The 21,619-nt window shown below is 39.1% G+C and overlaps 2 protein-coding genes and 2 pseudogenes across 4 annotated transcripts; all 4 read left to right on the forward strand.

The window, feature by feature from the left end:
- The first annotated feature begins 1,890 nt into the window (after positions 1-1,890).
- On the forward strand, positions 1,891-4,313 carry LOC116144928 (eukaryotic translation initiation factor 3 subunit G-like). The gene is made up of 2 exons (XM_031430357.1): positions 1,891-2,246; positions 3,602-4,313. Exons 1-2 carry the CDS (start codon positions 1,901-1,903, stop codon positions 4,135-4,137), a joined length of 882 nt encoding a protein of 293 aa, XP_031286217.1. The 5' UTR covers positions 1,891-1,900; the 3' UTR covers positions 4,138-4,313.
- Positions 4,314-7,752: 3,439 nt separating this feature from the next.
- On the forward strand, positions 7,753-9,591 carry LOC116145049 (annotated as a pseudogene).
- On the forward strand, positions 7,841-20,239 carry LOC116144931 (methylsterol monooxygenase 2-2). 3 transcript variants are annotated; one of them, XM_031430359.1, is made up of 5 exons: positions 7,841-7,873; positions 18,738-18,874; positions 19,313-19,458; positions 19,619-19,738; positions 19,839-20,239. In XM_031430359.1, exons 2-5 carry the CDS (start codon positions 18,851-18,853, stop codon positions 20,053-20,055), a joined length of 507 nt encoding a protein of 168 aa, XP_031286219.1. In that variant the 5' UTR covers positions 7,841-7,873; positions 18,738-18,850; the 3' UTR covers positions 20,056-20,239. The 3 variants fall into 3 exon arrangements, with proteins under 3 accessions (XP_031286219.1, XP_031286218.1, XP_031286220.1); XM_031430358.1 differs by lacking the exon at positions 7,841-7,873 and adding an exon at positions 18,116-18,272; XM_031430360.1 differs by lacking the exon at positions 7,841-7,873 and adding an exon at positions 18,116-18,272 and having other exon boundaries at positions 18,738-18,869; positions 19,307-19,458.
- On the forward strand, positions 11,517-16,307 carry LOC116145050 (annotated as a pseudogene).
- Positions 20,240-21,619: the final 1,380 nt, after the last annotated feature.

Below are 21,619 nucleotides of genomic sequence, written 5' to 3' on the forward strand. Positions count from 1 at the left end.
GCTTTTGCTTTATATATAGCGAAAAAAAAAAAAAAGGTTTCCCTTCCTGTTCAACCTTGTATAAACAATTTTATCTTAGCTGAACTGTTGAATTATGAAAGAAGAAGTGAGGGAAACATTTTGTCTTTTGCTTATGGTGGCTAGCAATCATTGGTTTCTGTCTTTCTCTACCAATGAAAACCAGTTGTTCAAAGCTTGGGGCCAATAAAAAGAAAAAGTTCTCTTTGGAACTGTTAACAATGCTTGCTTACTAAGCAATAATGTATTCTAAAGATAGTGGAACTCTTTTATAAGTGTTTAGTGTTATCAAGAGGCAAGAGACTCAAGTCTGAATCAAGATTTTACTGATCATTAGTCGAGTATGAAGTGCAAAAGCATTTGTTTCTGCATTCCTGGGTATAAGAAGAAAGAAATCCAGGGTGAAGAAGCAGAGAAATCTTCACATTCTCATAGTAAATCTGGTAAAGGTGCCAAGAAATATGGAGACGACCAAGTTGAAACTAGTGATCATGGACATGATGGAGCTTCAGCTACCAATACTACTAGTAGTACCAGCAATGATGCAGCCAAGGCTGCTGTGATTATAAGCACAGCTCATGTATCATCAACCATGGAAGGGAGTGGTTGTGGCAGTTCACACGGTGGCAGTGGTGGCGCCGATGCTGGTTAAGGCTGTCGAAAGTTGGCAGATTTAGGTCTATTGCTATGATGGGTTATGTTTTTCTAGTATTGTGAAAGGAGGATTGTTGTTATTTGGATTCAGCTGTGTGAGATAATGGAGTTGAGATGGAATTAGTATGCAAGCTGCAGAAGATTGGTGATGAGCTTTGATACTTCTGTTTTGTGTGACATTGTGTGAAGATGTGAATTTGTATTTTGGTTCTGATTTTGTTGAATTCATGTAAGATTTTCTATATTATTTGAGATTTGAGAATGAAAATTCTTCACATTCTGGTGTCCCTTTTCATTTATGTATGGACTGAATCGTTGTTTCTGTTTGGCTATTACAATGACCACAATTTAAGAGTACCTTTAATTTTTTTTTTTTTTTTTTTTTTAAGTTATAGCAAAACAAAATTCAATTAGAAACAAATTTACTCTCTCTCTCTCTCTATCTATATATATATTTCAAATGATAAAAATTCATATTTGTGAATTAAATGCCCCCTAAATTAACCATTTATTAATATTCAACAACATAAAATGAATTTCCCAATGTTTCCTATACATCATACAAATATACTATAGCATTTTTTTGTCTTATTTAAAGAAAATGCAAATTAGGGGTATGCAAATTTTTAGGGTAGAATTGGAATTGATAGGTACCTGGGGTGTCGGTTTTGGTTCCTATCTGGAACCGACCCTGAGAGGGTTAGTTTCAGTTTCAAATTTGGTGGAACCGGCACTGTACAAGTCCAATTCTAGTTCCACCACTTCAGGAACGGGTCTTGGAACCAAGGTCCGGGTATCTAGGGTGGAACCGATGGATACTTGGAGTGTATTTGTAATTTATGTAAATAATTGATGTGTATTTATAATTTTTATAGGATATATTTGTTATTTTTGTGAATAAAAATGGTGTATTTATAATTTTTGTGAACAGTCGAGTACTCAGACTCGGAACCGAACCTATGGTGGTTTCGGTTCCTTGATTCTAGGTGCCGCTCGGTCCGGTTTCAGTTCTAACTCACGCGAATTATTATTATGTATTATTATTGAAGGAAAGAGAGAACTAAATATATATAAAAAAAATTATCTTTAAAATTGAAACTTGAAAAAAATAGCTAAAACGGCAACGTTTAGAGAACAAGCGCACACACCGCCTCTCATTGATATATATCCCGTTTCACAAAATCTAAAATCCCTAACCCTATCGCGCGCGCTTACAAACAATACAACAATGTCAGTGTCGACCCAAAACCCGACCCAGCCGAAGATCCGATGGGGAGAACTCGACGAGGACGATGGCGAGGATTTGGACTTCCTCTTGCCACCTATGCAAGTGATCGGTCCCGATGAGAACGGGATCAAGAAAGTAATTGAGTACAAGTTCAACGACGAGGGCAATAAGGTCAAAATTACCACCACCACTCGCACTCGCAAGCTCGCAAATGCTCGTCTCAGTAAGCGTGCCATTGAGAGGAGAAACTGGGCTAAATTCGGCGACGCTGTGCGCGAAGATGTCGGTAGCAGACTCACCATGGTCTCCACCGAAGAGATCTTGCTTGAGCGCCCTCGTGCTCCTGGTTTGTCACTTCTCTTTTTGTTTGTTCATGTATTATAATGTTTGTTGATTGGTATTTGTTGATATAGGGTCTGTTTGATGAAAATTTGTGGTTGAGAAATTTATAGGGTTTTTGTAGTTTAGTTTGAATTGATATATATATATATATATTGCATTGATTGTCAATTTGGTTCTGTAGATATCCTGGCTGTTCACTTTTGTTATTTCGCTCATATATTTTGTAGGGTTTAATGATTTTCGTTTTTCAATTTTTATGTCGGTAGGGTTTAAAGATTTCATCTTCCCTTTCGAATTTTTTCAAAGATGACACAGTTTGGCATGTGCCTAATTGTAAACTTAAGTGTGTTGAGGGGGTTTGGGGATATGTGAGTTATTAGAATAAGTGTTATTGAATTTTGTTAAATGTTGACATTGATTTCAATTGCTTTTTATATGCTTTGTTTCATTTGTGGAGGCTTTATTTGTTCCTTATAGATAAGTATTTTATATGCTTGTACACTTCAGGAATTATATGAAGATGTTATCTTGGGTTATGAAATTGCAATGTATGTTCTTTTTCGTCGTATAATGGGAAACCTGAGTCTGAGCTTAATTAGTGATATCAATTTCAGGAATTAAGAAGATTATGATTGTGTTGATGAAATGACCGGTGACGGCTGCGCATTTAGGCTGTGTTGTTCCTTAGCAGCCAATATTTTAGAAATAGAATAATACTTTGTGAGTGGAAAGTTGATGAATCTAGCCTATTTCTTGATATTGTCATCCTGAAAAAAAAAATGAAGGGCCTTATTTGTCTCGTAAAATGTGATGGCAGTTATCAATACTTGTATTGTTATTTAAGTTTTTGGTATGGGCAGATGCTGTATTGTGCTTGAAAGATTGTATTCTTACTATACCCCTTTCAAGAAAATATGTTAGCTGAATTACCAATTTTACTATACTGTGGAAACTTTTTGACAAAACTGCATTTTTATATTACAGTTTAGAGACAGACATCATCCTTTAACTGCATAACTACGGATCTGTTCTGCATATATTTTTTAGAAACGTAGTTTATGTTTTTTTGTTGCATTACAGAACTGTATGAGTGACAGTGTTCATGTTAATTTCATATACGAGATTAGTTGACTCCGTTGTTAATATCAAATGCTTTATTGTGTTTGTTTCTAGTGTGATTGATTGTTATGTCTGTATAGTACTAACATTAAATTTTGATATCTTCATTGTTGCCTTTTTTGTTTTTGGTGTTACTACTGTATCCATTAATTTTATAAACCCCATTATCGTTTAATGGATGTCTTGTTTTGTTGATTACAATTCTGTTACATCCATAGTGAACTTTGGACTTGCCAACAGGTAGCAAACCAGAAGAAACAAAGGTTGCAGGAGATTCCTTGGCTAAACTTAGCAAAGGAGGTGCTGTTCTCATGGTGTGTAGGACTTGTGGTAAGACGGGTGACCACTGGACAGCAAGGTGTCCCTACAAGGATCTTGCTGCACCATCTGAGGGATTTGTTGATAAGCCCACTGCATCAGAAACCACAGCTGCTGCTGCTGGTGCAACGAAGGGAACATATGTTCCTCCGGGTATGAGAGCTGGGGCAGAGAGAACTGGAACTGATATGAGACGCAGGAATGATGAGAACTCTGTCAGGGTCACCAACCTTTCAGAGGACACTCGGGAACCTGATTTGCTTGAGCTGTTCCGGCCTTTTGGTGCTGTAAGTCGTGTTTATGTTGCTGTTGATCAGAAGACTGGCATGAGCCGAGGTTTTGGTTTCGTGAACTTTGTGAACAAAGAAGATGCTCAGAGAGCAATCAACAAACTGAATGGTTATGGGTATGACAATCTCATTCTGAGAGTTGAATGGGCAACACCAAGGACAAACTAGATTCTTCTTTTCATCCCCAGTTTTAATGTTCTACAATAACAATTTTGTCTATTGTAATATTTTTGAACTCCCAAAAGAATGTGGATGTTGCATGGTTTTGAGACGATGTGGCTTTTTATAAAAGTACTTTGTATGCACATGATTTAACTTTTGCATTACGTTCAACCTTTTCAGTATCCCTTGATTTGGTGCTTTAGTTGTGAAAGCTAGTTTAGACTAGCCGAATAATGCTTGTTTTTGTTTTGGTTAAAAATGGAGTCTTGATTGATATTTATTGGAGATAGCGTGAAGCCTGGAGAGTTGAAATTTTTGGTACATAAAAGCAAACAAAAAATGTAGCTCTTTCACTGTATGTGTGGTGTATTGTCTATTATAACTCACTGGATGCCTCGTTTAAACGGAAGCGGGTGAAGCTTGAAAGTCTGTTAAGTCCTGGTTTGTGAGGCAGATCGTGAAGATTAGATGTATGTCTTTTCTTTTGCATTGAAGAGCAATGGACGATCTCTAAATAAGGATGGAGCTCTCTATACTTGGGATGAATTGGGATTATAAAATCCAAAAGCAATAAATGAAGATAAAAACGGAGTAGGCTTAACTGGTGTGGAATCATGCAAACACAAAAAGAGGATCCCATATCTCTTGACAGTTGACAGGCCGGTTCTTTCTTTATTATTGTTTCCTTTCAATTGTTATTTGGTGATGTGATTTGATTCATGATAGGCTTCTCAATATAGCCTCAGTCGGTCAGTCATCTATCAAGAAAATGACGTATTTATTTTGTACTTTAATGGCTTTGAGTGAGTTCGAATATCACAAGATAAAGATAAGAACAGAAACTGCAAGATAACGATGGCGCATGATGTTGTTGTTTCACTATAAATTCCAAAAGAAAAAAGGTTTCACGATCCTCTTTAATATTTGTAGAAAGCTAAACGCAATGTGGACTTTTCATATGGAAATTATGATCCCTCTTGCGTCTGCATCACTTACTGGAGTTGTTTTTCTTTGTGATCATTCTTATTGTGCTATCACATGTCTACAGTCAATGCAAAGCAAAAATTGGTTTCTTTTTTCTTTTGGTGGTCGGGTGTCCGACCCAGCTTGTATGTATCTCAATTAATCTCTCGAAATTTTAAAGTTAACGGCTAGATAAACACTCTAGTAGTCACTCTTATTATCAATCGAAATGAATCGAATTCAAGATTTATTGAGTAATATACATAAGAGTCTTTATCGTCTCACTCGACCACTCACAGATGGTTAAATAGGTGAGATTATATTCCCAAATAGAGAAGGTTCCAAGTAGGGAGTGATACATGTGGACCGGTTAGTATCAAATGAATAAATAATAATAAACCTAATCAACTACCAACCCAATAAAACAAACATTACTACTATTAATTGTGTAATGAGATTCACTATATATTATAGAGTAAACGACATGTTCCCACCCAAGTTTGACGAAATCCCAAGTTGGTACATCAAGTTCCATTTATTCTATATTTCCACCCCTAAAATAACACTGTTAACATTTTTTGGGATAGTGAGGGTGCAATTACCATAATGCCCTTAACCCTAAATTAATAAATTATATTTTAGCCCCTAAATTACTAAAATTATAAAATTAACCATCTTGTTTTGAAATTACTTCAATTACACTCTCAGTGACTGCGCACAGTCTCGATTTTCACCGGATCTGGGCTGTTTCCGATGATGGCGAAACCCCTGGTCACCTTCATCAGCTTTCCCATCGTCCGTCGTCCAAAACCCCTCTGATTCCCGACCCGTTGACCTCTCCAATCGACTGCGCCGTCAGGGTTAGGTTTTTGTCATTCTTGACTGGATTCCGATCGATTCCGGCAATGAAAATCTAATTCGACGTCACCACTACAATCAACATCTCCTAATCTACAAAACCCCTATGTCCTAGCAAACGTTTAGTGGTCATTCGTTGGTGGAGATCGACGAAAACCAGCCACATGTGGTGGCTGTCGTGGCTGGCAATCGACGAGTGATAAGGGGTTGTCAATGGTACGGTTTTGTAGAGGGGAGGATGAGGGTTTGAATGGTGGTGACAAGGGTGATTTTGGGTGGAAGAATTGCAGGAAAAGGGCGAAAAACGTCGACGATGAGGTTGGCCAACGTGCGCTAAAACTTTATCAGGGGCTGCGATCTGCAAATATGCGCCTCTTCTGTGAAATGACCAATTTACCTCTGAGCCGTTATATCTAACCATTTTCCGTTACTTTAAGGGTGAGAATATGGAATAACTGAAACTTGGCGTACCAACTTGGGATTTCGTCAAACCTTGAGTGGGAACATGTTGTTTACTCTATATTATATTCATTATAGGGTTAATATAATGCCCGACCCACGTGATACAAAATTAATAGTAGCGAAAATGTATTTAATATGTTTCTGCCTTCATTGAAGGGTGAACAGGAAAGGGTAGAAAATGAAAGATTGGTAGTGGTAGTGGTAGAAGTGACATCAGCGGCTCAAAAATTGGTCAAGCGAATGAAGTGGGTAGTAGTGAAAGAGTCAAAAGGATTGAAAATATTCGATTGAAAGGACAAAAATACAAGAGCAACTCTACAAAAGGTTTGCCATACATCTGCGCTGGCCACGCACAGCTGCTCCTCTCCACATATAGATATAGGTATACGCACGCACGCCCGCACGTCCAGTCAGTGACAACAAATTTACTGCCAAAAATTCATATAAAAGGGCCCAAATGAAGCCCAGATTCCTTTAGACAGTCTGTCTCATATCTCATCCCGTGGGTGGCCCTTGTTTTGCTGCCTCTAAAATTGCCGAGCTAATGTATCTCGGACTAATTTCTTGAAACTTTAAAGTTAATAGCTAGATAAATATTCCAGTGATCATTCCTATATCAACGAAAGGAACTAAACTCAAACTTTTAGAGTAATATACTTAAGAGTCCTTATTGACTCATCGATCACTCATAGGTGGTTAAATTGGTGAGATTATATTCCCAAACTGAGAAGGTTACAGTAGGAAGTGATACATGTGGACTTGTAGTATCAAATAAATAAATAATATAAACCTAATCAACTACCCAACAATAAAACAAACATAAATACTATTAATTGTGTAATGAGATTCACCCTAGGGTTAATATAATGCCGATCCACGTGATACATTTATATAGTGAATCATCCTTACACAATTAATAGTAGTGAAAATGTATTTAATATGTTTCTGCCTTCATGAAGTGGACAGGAAAGGGTAGAAAATGAAGATTGGTAGTGGTAATGTATGGTAGAAGTACATCAGCGACTCTAAAATTGGTCAAGCGAATGAAGTGGGTAGTAGTGAAAGAGTCAAAGGATTGAAAATATTCGATTGAATGGAGGAAAAATACAAGAGCAACTCTACAAAAGGTTTGTCATACATCTGCGCTGGCCACGCACAGCTGCCCTCTCCACATATAGGTATACGCACGCACGCAGCACGGACCGTCCAGTCGGTGACAACAAATTTACTGCCAAAAATTCATATAAAAGGGCCCAAATTTAGCCCAGATTCCTTTAGACAGTCCGTCGGTAGTCATATCTCATCCCGTGTGGGTGGCCCGTGTTTGCTGCCTCAAAGATGAAATCTTCCTTTCTCTTCGCTCTTTGCACTCTCTTCTTCGCAATTACTCTCTTGGTTTTGTTAGCCACATTGCTTGAGATCAACTTTCATGGCGTCGATCGTCGAATCTGCTTGGCAGGTATTCTTTCTCTTTTTTCTTTCTATCTTTTACTCAGTATTTTACCCTTTGCTCCCATGGATCTGTATGTAGTTTACTCTCTTGTATTCTTTGTTTATGCAATGAATAATGGGTTGTCATTAGTTTTCTGTGATTTTATTTACAAGACTTAGATAATAAGTGTTATACGTTATGAAGGATTTTTGGTTTTTCAAAGATTGTGATGGGGCTTCACTGTCGTGTCTGGTTGAGTATGAATAGGAAACTCCATTGTTAGATCTTTGTTTGTTTCACAAGAATCGTTAGCGCCAATTACGAGGAGTTAAATGCCAAGAACTTTAATTATTTGTGTGTAACTAAAATTTTAGTCTCATTTGTCTGATAGAAAGGATTGTGTATGATTTTATCTGATTAGGATTGATGATTGATCATATAAGTGTTAATTCTGAAACTCTTGTTTCTTCATGATGCAGTTCTTATCACACCTTTCAACGATTTTCAACTGGGTGTCTAGGAAGTTTCTTTCTTCATGAAAGCGTCTTTTCTTTTCTGGACTTCTTTTATATATCTTGAGAGGGCAGGATGGCTGAGCAAATACAAATTCAGGTCTGGCTTTTCTCCTTTTGTTATATTAAAGCTGTCCTTCCTTAAGCCATTTTTGTTTGGTATACATAATAAGCAAGACATTATATAGAAGGGAAGGAAAAAAAGAAAGAACGGAAATTTGTTGCTAAATAATTGAATGGATTGGTATTGCTTTCAATGATTTAATCATGCTGCAATTTCTTTGATGCAGATGCTTGTTCATCATTTAAAGGACTATCTTATCATTTATCACATGCATCAACTATGATGAAAGCTATAGCGTTTTTTCCTTTTAATTTAAATGTACTTTCTAAGGGCTTTATGCATGCTTTTCATAGGTAGCCTTATAAGTGTTGGTGTGACGTTTTCATTTTTCCAAGGTTTTTCTCAATGTCTTGAATGTTGAACTACTTGAAGTTCAGAATACTTACTAATTTCTGGTTCGCAGACAAAAACAACAGCCCTGCAGCTCAGGAGAAATGTATTACTCGACTACTGCTGGATCACTTTGGTGTCAACTTACCTGTTATGATTTGTCCTATCCGTCTTCACAATTACATGGGCATGCGAAGTAGTCTTCTTTTGCCGTCCTGGTATTTTCAGGTTCTTTATGCACTAAGGCTTTTGCATAAATACATTGCTGTATGTGATGCATATGTTACTCTGGAAACATTTTCAACTATATCTTCTGTTGATATATGCTTATCTTGTGCGAAGCTTCTGGTTCTGCAGGAAAGTGGTTCTTCACGATATATTCTACTTTATCCTGGAAGATTTGTATTCTATTGGGGGCATCGCATACTACATACAAATGGTTGTACACAGCACTACACGGTGTCCATCATGAGAAGTCAAACTTGGTTTTGTATGGTGCTAAATTTGTACAAAATTAGTAGCCTGGCTTTCTCAGATGCAACTTATAGTTGTTTTTGAATGCACAGATATGCAACACCATTCGGAGACATCTGAATATGCTCACCCTGCTGAAATATTGTTTCTGGCTTTCCACCATTATTGGTCCTGCCATCACTGGGCCCCATTTGATGACTCTCTGGTTGTGGATGGTAATTAGAGTCCTGAAGACAGTTGAGGCACATTGTGGTTACCATTTTCCATGGAGCCTCTCAAACTTTATACCTTTGGATGGAGGGTGAGTTTCAATTTCAAATTTGGGGGAACGGCACTGGGCAAGTCCAGTTCCGGTTCCACCACTTTAGGAATGGGTCTCGGAACCAAGGTCTGAGTACCTAGTGTCACGGACTAGGAGTTCACCCAAAAGGCTCACTATTAGGTGGAGGGACTCCCCCCATTTATAAGCCCAAGACCTCCCCAATACGCTTCCAATGTGGGATTGTTACATTCTCCCACCCAATCTTTTGACGCCCTGTCACAGGTGGGGCCCCTACCTACCCATCACCTCACTCTCGTGTGGACCCACAATCACAGGTGGACACCCCTGCATGGGCGCTTGGCGGGACATCGAAAGACGGATTGGGTCTGCTTGATACCAAATGTAACGACCCAATTGTCCCTTCGGACTCGTTTGACCTTAGGTGCTAATCTCCGACGATTGCCCTAAGTCAGCCTTGCTTGCTCACGCTCCTAGCCTTGAAGTAAGAAAACACTCACACAAACTCACAAGAGATGCTAGAAGGAACTCTTTACTAATTGGAGAGAAATTACAATTCTTGGATGGTTTGGCCAATGAAGGCCTCCCCCTTTTATAGTAGTTGGAGTTTACAATGGATGGTTAGATCTCCCGAAATCAACGGTGGAGATTAGCTAACTCCACAACTACCACCTGCTAAATACTATCTACCAACTACCCCATTAATTAAAAATTCTAGCATATACAAGAGTATTCCGGTAGCTTCTAGAATGTCCAGGTGACGACACCAAGTGTTCGATGAAATGCTTGAGAGGCGTCACGGCGGACATCCCGGACAAATGCGACCCGAGCACTATTAGAAGCAGCCTACTATTGGCCACAATGCGGGACAATGTGGAAAAGTTTGTGAGAACTTGTTTGTGTGCAACAAGATAAGGTCGAACACCGAAGCCCCGCTGGATTACTAGAACCGTTCCACACTGAGTCAACCATGGGAAAGCATCTCAATGGATTCATAGTGTGCCTACCGAAATTGAAGGTTTACTACTATTATTGTTGTGGTGGACAGGTATCAAAGTATGTACCTTTCCTTGCATTAAAGGAATGTACAGCGGAAGACACGGCCAAACTCTTTTTAAGCATGTGGTGAAGTTGGGGTCTTCGAAGTTATCATCACGCGATCGGGACAGTCGGTTCAACGGGGAGATTTTGACCGAGTTGTTTAAACTGATGGGGTCGGATTACCTCTTTCCACAAGTTTCACCTTCCACTGATGGGCAAACCGAGAGAGTGAATGCTTTGCTAGAGATTATCTACGGCACTTTGTGAGCGCCAACCACTTGATTGGGCAAAGTTGATCGATGTGAGCCCAATTTCATCCAACTTGCAGAGGAGTGAAGCCACCAACAAGAGCTCATTTGAAATGGGGATGGGCCAACAACCGCTTACACTGCACACTTGGGTGCAAATTATAAGGGGAGCAGCCCTGCGGCATTCAAGTTGCTAAGTCATGGCACGAGCAAGCCGACATCACACGGGCATACTTTGACAAGAGCACCAAGAAAATGAAGAAGTGGGCGGATAGAAACGGAGGCCTGTGGAGTACAATGTGGAGATGCTAGTACTTGTCAAAATCCTCCCATTACAACACAAGTCCACCGGCCGCTACACAAAGCCCTTGTCCGAAGATAAGAAGGGCCATTTCCCATCATCAAGAGGGGTCGGTAATGTATCCTACAAGCTTGAGTTACCTCTTGGGTTGAGATCATCGGTTCTCATGTGAGTTGTTTGAAACCCTACCACGAAGACGCGGCAGATCCGAAAAAAAGGGAGAATCAAAAGAGCACCATTGGCAACACCAGTCTATGACAAGGGGTGGAGTGTGTGTTAGCGATGCGTGCGACGGGCCACTCTCAAGTAAGAATACTTTGTCAAGTGGAATAGGCTACCAAAGAGTGAAGCTAACCGAAGATGCATTGTGGCAATTCAAGGACAGGTCCAAGGATTCCACGAAGAGTCGACGAGGACGTCTCCGGATTGGTGGGGGAGAATGTGACGCCTCCAAGCATTCATCGAACACTTGGTGTGCGTCACCCAGACATTCTAGAAGCTTCCGGAATACTCTTGATAGCTAGAATATGTAATTAATGTGGTAGTTGGTAGGAGTAGTTGGTAGGTGGTAGTTTGGAGTTAGCTATCTCCACCGTTGATTTCGGGAGATCTAGAACGTCCATTGTAACTCCAACTATTATAAAAGGGGAGGCCTTCATTTGGCCAAACCATCCAAGAATTGTAAGTTTTTCATTAGTAAAAAGTTCTCTTCTAGCATCTCTTGTGAGTTTGTGTGAGTGTTTTCTTACTTGCAGGGCTGGAGCCTGAGAACTAAGGCTGACTTAGGGCAATGTCGGGAGATTAGCACCTAAGCGACGAGTCCGAAGGGAAGCAATGGAGTTACACTAGGGTGGAACCGATGGATACTGGAGTGTATTTGTAATTTATGTAAATAATTGATGTGTATTTATTTTTATAGGATATATTTGTTATTTGTGAATAAAAATGGTGTATTTTAATTTTTGGACAGTCGAGTACTCAGACTCGGACGAACCTATGGTGGTTCGGTTCCTTGATCTAGGTGCGCTGGTCCGGTTCAGTTAGTCCTACTCAGAACTCTACGCAATTATTATTAGAAAGAAGAGAAACTAAATATATATAAAAAAAATAAAATTATCTTAAATTGAAACTTGAAAAAATAGCTAAAACGGCAACGTTGAGAAACAAGCGCACACACCGCTCTCAATGATATATATCCCGTTTCACAAAATCTAAAATCCCTAACCCTATCGCGCGCGCGTACAAAAAATACAACATGTCAGTGTCGACCCAAAACCGACCCAGCCGAAGCTCCGATGGGAGAACTCGACGAGGACGATGGCGAGGATTTGGACTTCCTCTTGCCACTAAGCAAGTGATCGGTCCCGATGAGAAACGGGATCAAGAAAGTAATTGAGTACAAGTTCAACGACGAGGGCAATAGGTCAAAATCACCACCAATCGCACTCGCAGCTCGCAATGCTCGCTCAGTAAGCGTGCCATTGAGAGGAGAAACTGGGCTAAATTCGGCGACGCTGTGCGCGAAGATGTCGGTAGCAGACTCACCATGGCTCCCGAAGAGATCTTGCTTGAGCGCCCTCGTGCTCCTGGTTTGTCACTTCTCTTTTTGTTTGTTCAGTATTTAATGTTTGTTGATTGGTATTTGTTGATATAGGGTCTGTTTGATGAAAATTTGTGGTTGAGAAATTATAGGGTTTTTGTAGTTTAGTTTGAATGATATATATAAAAAATTATGATTGTCAATTTGGTTCTGTAATATCCTGGCTGTTTACTTTTGTATTTCGCTCATATATTTTTAGGGTTTAAGATTTTTTTTTCAATTTTTATGTCGGTAGGTTTAAAGATTTCATCTTCCCTTTCGAATTTTTTCAAAGATGACACAGTTTGGCATGTGCCTAATTGTAAACTTAAGTGTGTTGAGGGGGTTTGGGGATATTTGAGTATTAGAATAAGTGTATTGAATTTGTGAAATGTTGACATTGATTTCATTGCTTTTATATGCTTTGTTTCATTGTGGAGGCTTTATTTGTCCTTATAGTAAGTATTTATATGCTTGTACACTTCAGGAATTATATGAAGATGTTATCTTGGGTTATGAAATTGCAATGTATGTTCTTTTTCGTCGTAATGGGAAACCGAGTCTGAGCTTAATTAGTGATATCAATTCAGGAATTAAGAAGATTATGATTGTGTTGATGAAATGACCGGTGAGGCTGCGCATTTAGGCTGTGTTGTTCCTAGCAGCCAATATTTTAGAATAGAATAATACTTTGTGAGTGGAAGTTGATGAATCTAGCCTATTTCTTGATATTGTCATCCTGAAAAAAAAAATGAAGGGCCTTATTTGTCTCGTAAAATGTGATGGCAGTTATCAATACTTGTATTGTTATTTAAGTTTTTGATGGGCAGATGCTGTATTGTGCTTGAAAGATTGTATTCTTACTATACCCCTTTCAGAAAATATGTAGCTGAATACCATTTACTATACTGTGGAAACTTTTTGACAAAACTGCATTTTATATTACAGTTTAGAGACAGACTCATCCTTAACTGATCAATACGGATCTGTTCTGCATATTTTTTAGAAACGAGTTTATGTTTTTTGTTGCATTACAGAACTGAGAGTGACAGTGTTCATGTAATTTCATATACGAGATTAGTTGACTCGTTGTTTATATCAATGCTTTATTGTGTTTGTTCTAGTTGTGATTGATTGTTATGTCTGTATAGTACTAACATTAAATTTTGATATCTTCATTGTTGCCTTTTTGTTTTTGGTGTTACTACTGTATCCTTAATTTTTAAACCCCATTATCGTTTAATGGATGTCTTGTTTTGGATTACAATTCTGTTACATCCATAGTGAACTTTGGACTTGCCAACAGGTAGCAAACCAGAAGAAACAAGGTTGCAGGAGATTCCTTGCAAACTTGCAAAGGAGGTGCTGTTCTCAGGTGGTGTAGGACTTGTGGTAAGACGGTGACCACTGGACAGCAAGGTGTCCCTACAAGGATCTTGCTGCACCATCTGAGGATTTGTTGATAAGCCCACTGCATCAGAAACCACAGCTCTGCTGCTGGTGCAACGAAGGGAACATATGTTCCTCCGGTATGAGAGCTGGGGCAGAGAGAACTGGAACTGATATGAGACGCAGGAATGATGAGAACTCTGTCAGGGTCACCAACCTTTCAGAGGACACTCGGGAACCTGATTTGCTTGAGCTGTTCCGGCCTTTGGTGCTGTAGTGTGTTTATGTTGCTGTTGATCAGAAGACTGGCATGAGCCGAGTTTTGGTTTCGTGAACTTTGTAACAAAGAAGATGCTCAGAGAGCAAAACAAACTGAATGGTTATGGGTATGACAATCTCATTCTGAGAGTTGATGGGCACACCAAGGACAAACTAGATTCTTTTTCATCCCCAGTTTTAATGTTCTACAATAACAATTTTGTCTATTGTAATATTTTTGAACTCCAAAAGAATGTGGATGTTGCATGGTTTTGGACGATGTTGTTTTATAAAAGTACTTTGTATGCACATGATTTAACTTTTGCATTACGTTCAACCTTTTCAGTATCCCTTGTTTGGTGCTTTAGTGTGAAAGCTAGTTTAGACTAGCCGAATAATGCTTGTTTTTGTTTTGGTTAAAAATGGAGTCTTGATTGATATTTATTGGAGATAGCGTGAAGCCTGGAGAGTTGAAATTTTTGTAATGCTGCGCATTTAGGCTGTGTTGTTCCTTAGCAGCCAATATTTTAGAAATAGAATAATACTTTGTGAGTGGAGAGTTGATGAATCTAGCCTATTTCTTGATATTGTCATCCTGAAAAAAAAAAAATGAAGGGCCTTATTTGTCTCGTAAAATGTGATGGCAGTTATCAATACTTGTATTGTTATTTAAGTTTTTGACATGGGCAGATGCTGTATTGTGCTTGAAAGATTGTATTCTTACTATACCCCTTTCAAGAAAATATGCTAGCTGAATTAGAAATTTTACTATAGTGTGGAAACTTTTTGAAAAAACTGCATTTTTGGATTACAGTTTAGAGACAGACATCATCCTTTAATTGCATAGCTGCGTATCTGTTCTGCATATATTTTTTAGAAGCGCAGTTTATGTTTTTTTGTTGCATAACAGAACTGTATGAGGGACAGTGTTCATTTTAATTTCATATATGAGATTAGTTGACTCCGTTGTTAATATCAGATGCTTTATTGTGTTTGTTTCTAGTTTGATTGATTGTCATGTGTGTATAGTACTAACATTTTTTAAAATGTATCATGTGGAATTAAATTTTGATATCTTCATTGTTTCCTTTTTTGTTTTTGGTGTTACTACTGTATCCGTTAATTTTATAAACCCCATTATAGTGTAATGGATGTCTTGTTTTGTTGATTACAATTCTGTTACGTCCATAGTGAACTTTGGACTTGCCAACAGGTAGCAAACCAGAAGAAACAAAGGTTGCAGGAGATTCCTTGGCTCAACTTGGCAAAGGAGGGGCTGTTCTTATGGTGTGTAGGACTTGTGGTAAGAAGGGTGACCACTGGACATCAAGGTGTCCCTACAAGGATCTTGCTGCACCACCTGAGGGATTTGTTGATAAGCCCACTGCATCAGAAACCACAGCTGCTGCTGCTGGTGCAACGAAGGGAACATATGTTCCTCCGGGTATGAGAGCTGGGGCAGAGAGAACTGGAACTGATATGAGACGCAGGAATGATGAGAACTCTGTTAGGGTCACCAACCTTTCAGAGGACACTCGGGAACCTGATTTGCTTGAGCTGTTCCGGCCTTTTGGTGCTGTAAGTCGTGTTTATGTTGCCGTTGATCAGAAGACTGGCATGAGCCGAGGTTTTGGTTTCGTGAACTTCGTGAACAAAGAAGATGCTCAGAGAGCAATCAACAAACTGAATGGTTATGGGTATGACAATCTCATTCTGAGAGTTGAATGGGCAACACCAAGGACAAACTAGATTCTTCTTTTCGTCCCCAGTTTTAATGTTCTACAATAACAATTTTGTCTATTGTAATATTTTTGAACTTCCAAAAGAATGTGGATGTTGCATGGTTTTGAGACGATGTGGCTTTTTATAAAAGTACTTTGTATTCATATGATTTAACTTTTGCATTACGGTCAACCTTTTCAGTACCCCTTGATTTGGTGCTTTAGTTGTGAAAGCTAGTTTAGACTAGCCGAATAATGCTTGTTTTTGTTTTGGTTACAAATGGAGCCTTGATTGATATTTATTTGGATATAGCGTGATAGCTCTGGTTTTGAAGCCTGGAGAGTTGAAATTATTGGTAATTAAAAGCAAAAAAAAAAAAAAATATAGCGTGATAGCTCTGGTTTTGAAGCCTGGAGAGTTGAAATTATTGGTAATTAAAAGCGAAAAAAAAAAAAAAAATGTAGCTCTTTCACGGTATGTGTGGTGTATTGCCTATTGTGACTCACTGGATGCCTCGTTTAAACGGAAGCGGGTGAGGCTTGAAAGTCGAAAGTCTGTAAGTCCTGGTTTGTGAGGCAGATCGGGTGAGGCTTGAAAGTCTACAAGTCCTGGTTTGTGAGGCAGATTGTGAAGATTAGATGCATGTTTTTTCTTTGTATTGAATAGCAATGGAATTGCATATTCATCAGGGTCGATCTCTAAATAAGGATGGCGATCTCTACACTTGGGAATTGGGATTATAAAGTCCAAAAGCAATAAATGAAGATAAAAACGTAAGCAATAAATGGAGATAAAAACGTAGTAGGCTTAACTGGTATGGAATCATGCAAATACAAAAAGAGACCTCATATCTGTTGACAGTTGACAGGCGGGTTCTTTCTTTATTATTGTTTCCTTTCGATTGTTATTTGGTGATGTGATTCATGATAGTCTTCTCAACATAGCCTCAGCCGGTCAGTCATCTATCAAGAAAATGACGTATTTATTTTATACTTTAATGGCTTTGAGTGAGTTCGAATATCACATGCTAAAGATAAGAACAGAGACTGCAAGATAACGATGGCGCATGATAGAAATTATGATCCCTCTTGCGTCTGCATCACTTGTATCATTAACTTTATGTTACTAGAGTTGTTTTTCTTTGTGATCATTCTTATTGTGCAATCACATGTCTACGGTCAACGCAAAGCAAAAATTGGTTTCTATTTTTTTTTTTTTTGGTGATAAGGTGTCCGAGCTAATGTATCTCGACTAATTTCTTGAAACTTTAAAGTTAATAGCTAGATAAATATTCCAGTGATCATTCCTATTATCAATCGAAAGGAACTAAACTCAAAACTTTTAGAGTAATATACTTAAGAGTCCTTATTGACTCACTCGATCACTCATAGGTGGTTAAATTGGTGAGATTATATTCCCAAACTGAGAAGGTTACAAGTAGGAAGTGATACATGTGGACTTGTTAGTATCAAATAAATAAATAATAATAAACCTAATCAACTACCAAACCAATAAAACAAACATAACTACTATTAATTGTGTAATGAGATTCACCCTAGGGTTAATATAATGCCCGATCCACGTGATACATTTATATAGTGAATCTCCTTACACAATTAATAGTAGTGAAAATGTATTTAATATGTTTCTGCCTTCATTGAAGTGGACAGGAAAGGGTAGAAAATGAAAGATTGGTAGTGGTAATGTTATTGGTAGAAGTAACATCAGCGACTCTAAAATTGGTCAAGCGAATGAAGTGGGTAGTAGTGAAAGAGTCAAAAGGATTGAAAATATTCGATTGAATGGAGGAAAATACAAGAGCAACTCTACAAAAGGTTTGTCATACATCTGCGCTGGCCACGCACAGCTGCTCCTCTCCACATATAGGTATACGCACGCACGCACGCACGGACGTCCAGTCGGTGACAACAAATTTACTGCCAAAAATTCATATAAAAGGGCCCAAATTTAGCCCAGATTCCTTTAGACAGTCCCGTCGCGTAAGTCATATCTCATCCCGTGGGTGGCCCTTGTTTTGCTGCCTCTAAAATCTTCCATTTCTCTTCGCTCTTTGCATTCTCTTCTTCTCCAATTACTCTCTTGGTTTTGTTAGCCACATTGCTCTGAAATCAACTTTCATGGCGTCGATCGTCGAATCTGCTTGGCAGGTATTCTTTCTCTTTCTTTTCTTTCTATCTTTTACTCAGTATTTTACCCTTTGCTCCCCATGGATCTGTTTATGTGTTTACTCTCTTGTAATTCTTTGTTTATGCACATGAATTAATGGGTTGTCATTAGTTTTCTGTGATTTTATTTACAAGACTTAGATAATAAGTGTTATACGTTATTGAAGGATTTTTGGTTTTTCAAAGATTGTGATGGGGCTTCACTGTCGTGTCTGGTTGAGTATGAATAGGAAACTCCATTTGTTAGATCTTTGTTTGTTTCACAAGAAATCGTTAGCGCCAATTACGAGGAGTTAAATGCCAAGAACTTTAATTATTTGTTGTAACTAAAATTTTAGTTCTCATTTGTCTGATAGAAAAGGGATTGTATATGATTTTATCTGGTTAGGATTGATGATTGATGATATAAGTGTTAATTCTTGAAACTCTTGTTTCTTCATGATGCAGTATCTTATCACACCTTTCAACGATTTTCAACTGGCGTGTCTAGGAAGTTTCTTTCTTCATGAAAGTGTCTTTTTCTTATCTGGACTTCCTTTTATATATCTTGAGAGGGCAGGATGGCTGAGCAAATACAAATTCAGGTCTGGCTTTTTCTCCTTTTCTGTTATATTAATGCTGTCCCTTCCTTAAGCCATTTTTGTTTGGTATACATAATAAGCAAGACATTATAATAGAAGGGAAGGAAAAAAAGAAAGAACGGAAATTTGTTGCTAAATAATTAGAATGGATTTGGTATTGCTTTCAATGATTTAATCATGCTGCAATTTCTTTGATGCAGATGCTTGCTTCTCATTTTAAAGGACTATCTTATCATTTATCACATGCATCAACTATGATGAAAGCTATAGTGTTTTTTCCTTTTTTAATTTATATGTACTTTCTAAGGGCTTTTATGCATGCTTTTCATATGTAGCCTTATAAGTGTTGGTGACGTTTCATTTTTCCAAGGTTTTTCTCAATGTCTTGAATGTTGAACTACTTGAAGTTCAGAATACTTACTAATTTCTGGTTCTCTGCAGACAAAAAACAACAGCCCTGCAGCTCAGGAGAAATGTATTACTCGACTACTGCTGTATCACTTTGGTGTCAACTTACCTGTTATGATTTTGTCCTATCCCGTCTTCAAATTCATGGGCATGCGAAGTAGTCTTCTTTTGCCGTCCTGGTATTTTCAGGTTCTTTATGCACTAAGGCTTTTTGCATAAATACATTGCTGTATGTGATGCATATGTTACTCTGGAAACATTTTTCAACTATATCTTCTGTATATATGCATTCATCTTGTGTGAAGCGTGTTTTGCTGAACCCTGCTTCTGGTTCTGTAGGAAAGTGGTTCTTTCACAGATAATATTCTACTTTATCCTGGAAGATTTTGTATTCTATTGGGGGCATCGCATACTACATACAAAATGGTTGTACAAGCACGTACACAGTGTCCATCATGAGTAAGTCAAACTTGGTTTTGTATCTGGTGCTAAATTCTGTACAAAATTAGTAGCCTGGCTTTCCTCAGATGCAACTTATAGTTGTTTTTTGAATGCACAGATATGCAACACCATTCGGACTGACATCTGAATATGCTCACCCTGCTGAAATATTGTTTCTTGGCTTTGCTACCATTATTGGTCCTGCCATCACTGGGCCCCATTTGATGACTCTCTGGTTGTGGATGGTACTTAGAGTCCTGAAGACAGTTGAGGCACATTGTGGTTACCATTTTCCATGGAGCCTCTCAAACTTTATACCTTTGTATGGAGGGTGAGTTTCAATTTCAAATTTGGTGGAACCGGCACTGGGCAAGTCCAGTTCCGGTTCCACCACTTTAGGAATGGGTCTCGGAACCAAGGTCTGAGTACCTAGTGTCACGGACTAGGAGTTTCACACCCAAAAGGCTAACCTATTAGGTGGAGGGACTCCCCCCATTTATAAGCCCAAGACCTCCCCAATACGCTTCCAATGTGGGATTTGTTACATTTACTTGTCACGGGCTGGGAGTTTCACACCCAAAAGGCTAACCTATTAGGTGGAGGGACTCCCCCCATTTATAAGCCCAAGACCTCCCCAATACGCTTCCAATGTGGGATTTGTTACATTCTTCCCCACCCAATCTTTTGACGCCCTCGTCACAGGTGGGGCCCCCTACCTACCCATCCACCTCACTCTCGTGTGGACCCACAATCACAGGTGGACACCCCTGCATGGGCGCTTGGCGGGACATCGAAAGACGGATTGGGTCTGCTCTGATACCAAATGTAACGACCCAATTGCTTCCCTTCGGACTCGTTTGACCTTAGGTGCTAATCTCCCGACGATTGCCCTAAGTCAGCCTTGCTTGCTCACGCTCCTAGCCTTGCAAGTAAGAAAACACTCACACAAACTCACAAGAGATGCTAGAAGAGAACTCTTTACTAATTGAGAGAACTTTACAATTCTTGGATGGTTTGGCCAAATGAAGGCCTCCCCCTTTTATAGTAGTTGGAGTTTACAATGGATGGTCTAGATCTCCCGAAATCAACGGTGGAGATTAGCTAACTCCAAACTACCACCTGCTAACTACTATCTACCAACTACCACATTAATTACAATATTCTAGCATATACAAGAGTATTCCGGTAGCTTCTAGAATGTCCAGGTGACGCACACCAAGTGTTCGATGAAATGCTTGAGAGGCGTCACATTGGCCGGACATCCCGGACAAATGCGCACCCGAGCACTATTAGAAGCAGCCTACTATTGGCCACAAATGCGGGACAATGTGGAACAGTTTGTGAGAACTTGTCTTGTGTGTCAACAAGATAAGGTCGAACACCGAAGCCCCGCTGGATTACTAGAACCGTTGCCCACACTGAGTCAACCATGGGAAAGCATCTCAATGGATTTCATAGTGTGCCTACCGAAATCTGAAGGGTTTACTACTATTATTGTTGTGGTGGACAGGTTATCAAAGTATGCTACCTTCATCCTTGCATTAAAGGAATGTACAGCGGAAGACACGGCCAAACTCTTTTTCAAGCATGTGGTGAAGTATTGGGGTCTTCCGAAGTCTATCATCAGCGATCGGGACAGTCGGTTCACCGGGAGATTTTGGACCGAGTTGTTTAAACTGATGGGGTCGGCATTACACTTTTCCACAAGTTTTCACCTTCAAACTGATGGGCAAACCGAGAGAGTGAATGCTTTGCTAGAGATTTATCTACGGCACTTTGTGAGCGCCAACCAACTTGATTGGGCAAAGTTGATCGATGTAGCCCAATTTTCATACAACTTGCAGAGGAGTGAAGCCACCAACAAGAGCTCATTTGAAATGGTGATGGGCCAACAACCGC

Source organism: Pistacia vera, unplaced genomic scaffold (assembly GCF_008641045.1).
Source record: "Pistacia vera cultivar Batoury unplaced genomic scaffold, PisVer_v2 Contig46, whole genome shotgun sequence".
Taxonomy (NCBI): domain Eukaryota; kingdom Viridiplantae; phylum Streptophyta; class Magnoliopsida; order Sapindales; family Anacardiaceae; genus Pistacia; species Pistacia vera.

Coding starts and splice junctions, on each gene's coding strand:
- LOC116144931 (XM_031430360.1), top strand. CDS start 18,243: ATGGCGTCGATCGTCGAATCTGCTTGGCAG. Junction 18,870..19,306: donor GATGGCTGAGCAAATACAAA/TTCAGGTCTGGC, acceptor ATTTCTGGTTCT/CTGCAGACAAAAAACAACAG. Junction 19,739..19,838: donor GTACACAGTGTCCATCATGA/GTAAGTCAAACT, acceptor TTGAATGCACAG/ATATGCAACACCATTCGGAC.
- LOC116144928 (XM_031430357.1), top strand. CDS start 1,901: ATGTCAGTGTCGACCCAAAACCCGACCCAGCCGAAGATCCGATGGGGA. Junction 2,247..3,601: donor TGAGCGCCCTCGTGCTCCTG/GTTTGTCACTTC, acceptor ACTTGCCAACAG/GTAGCAAACCAGAAGAAACA.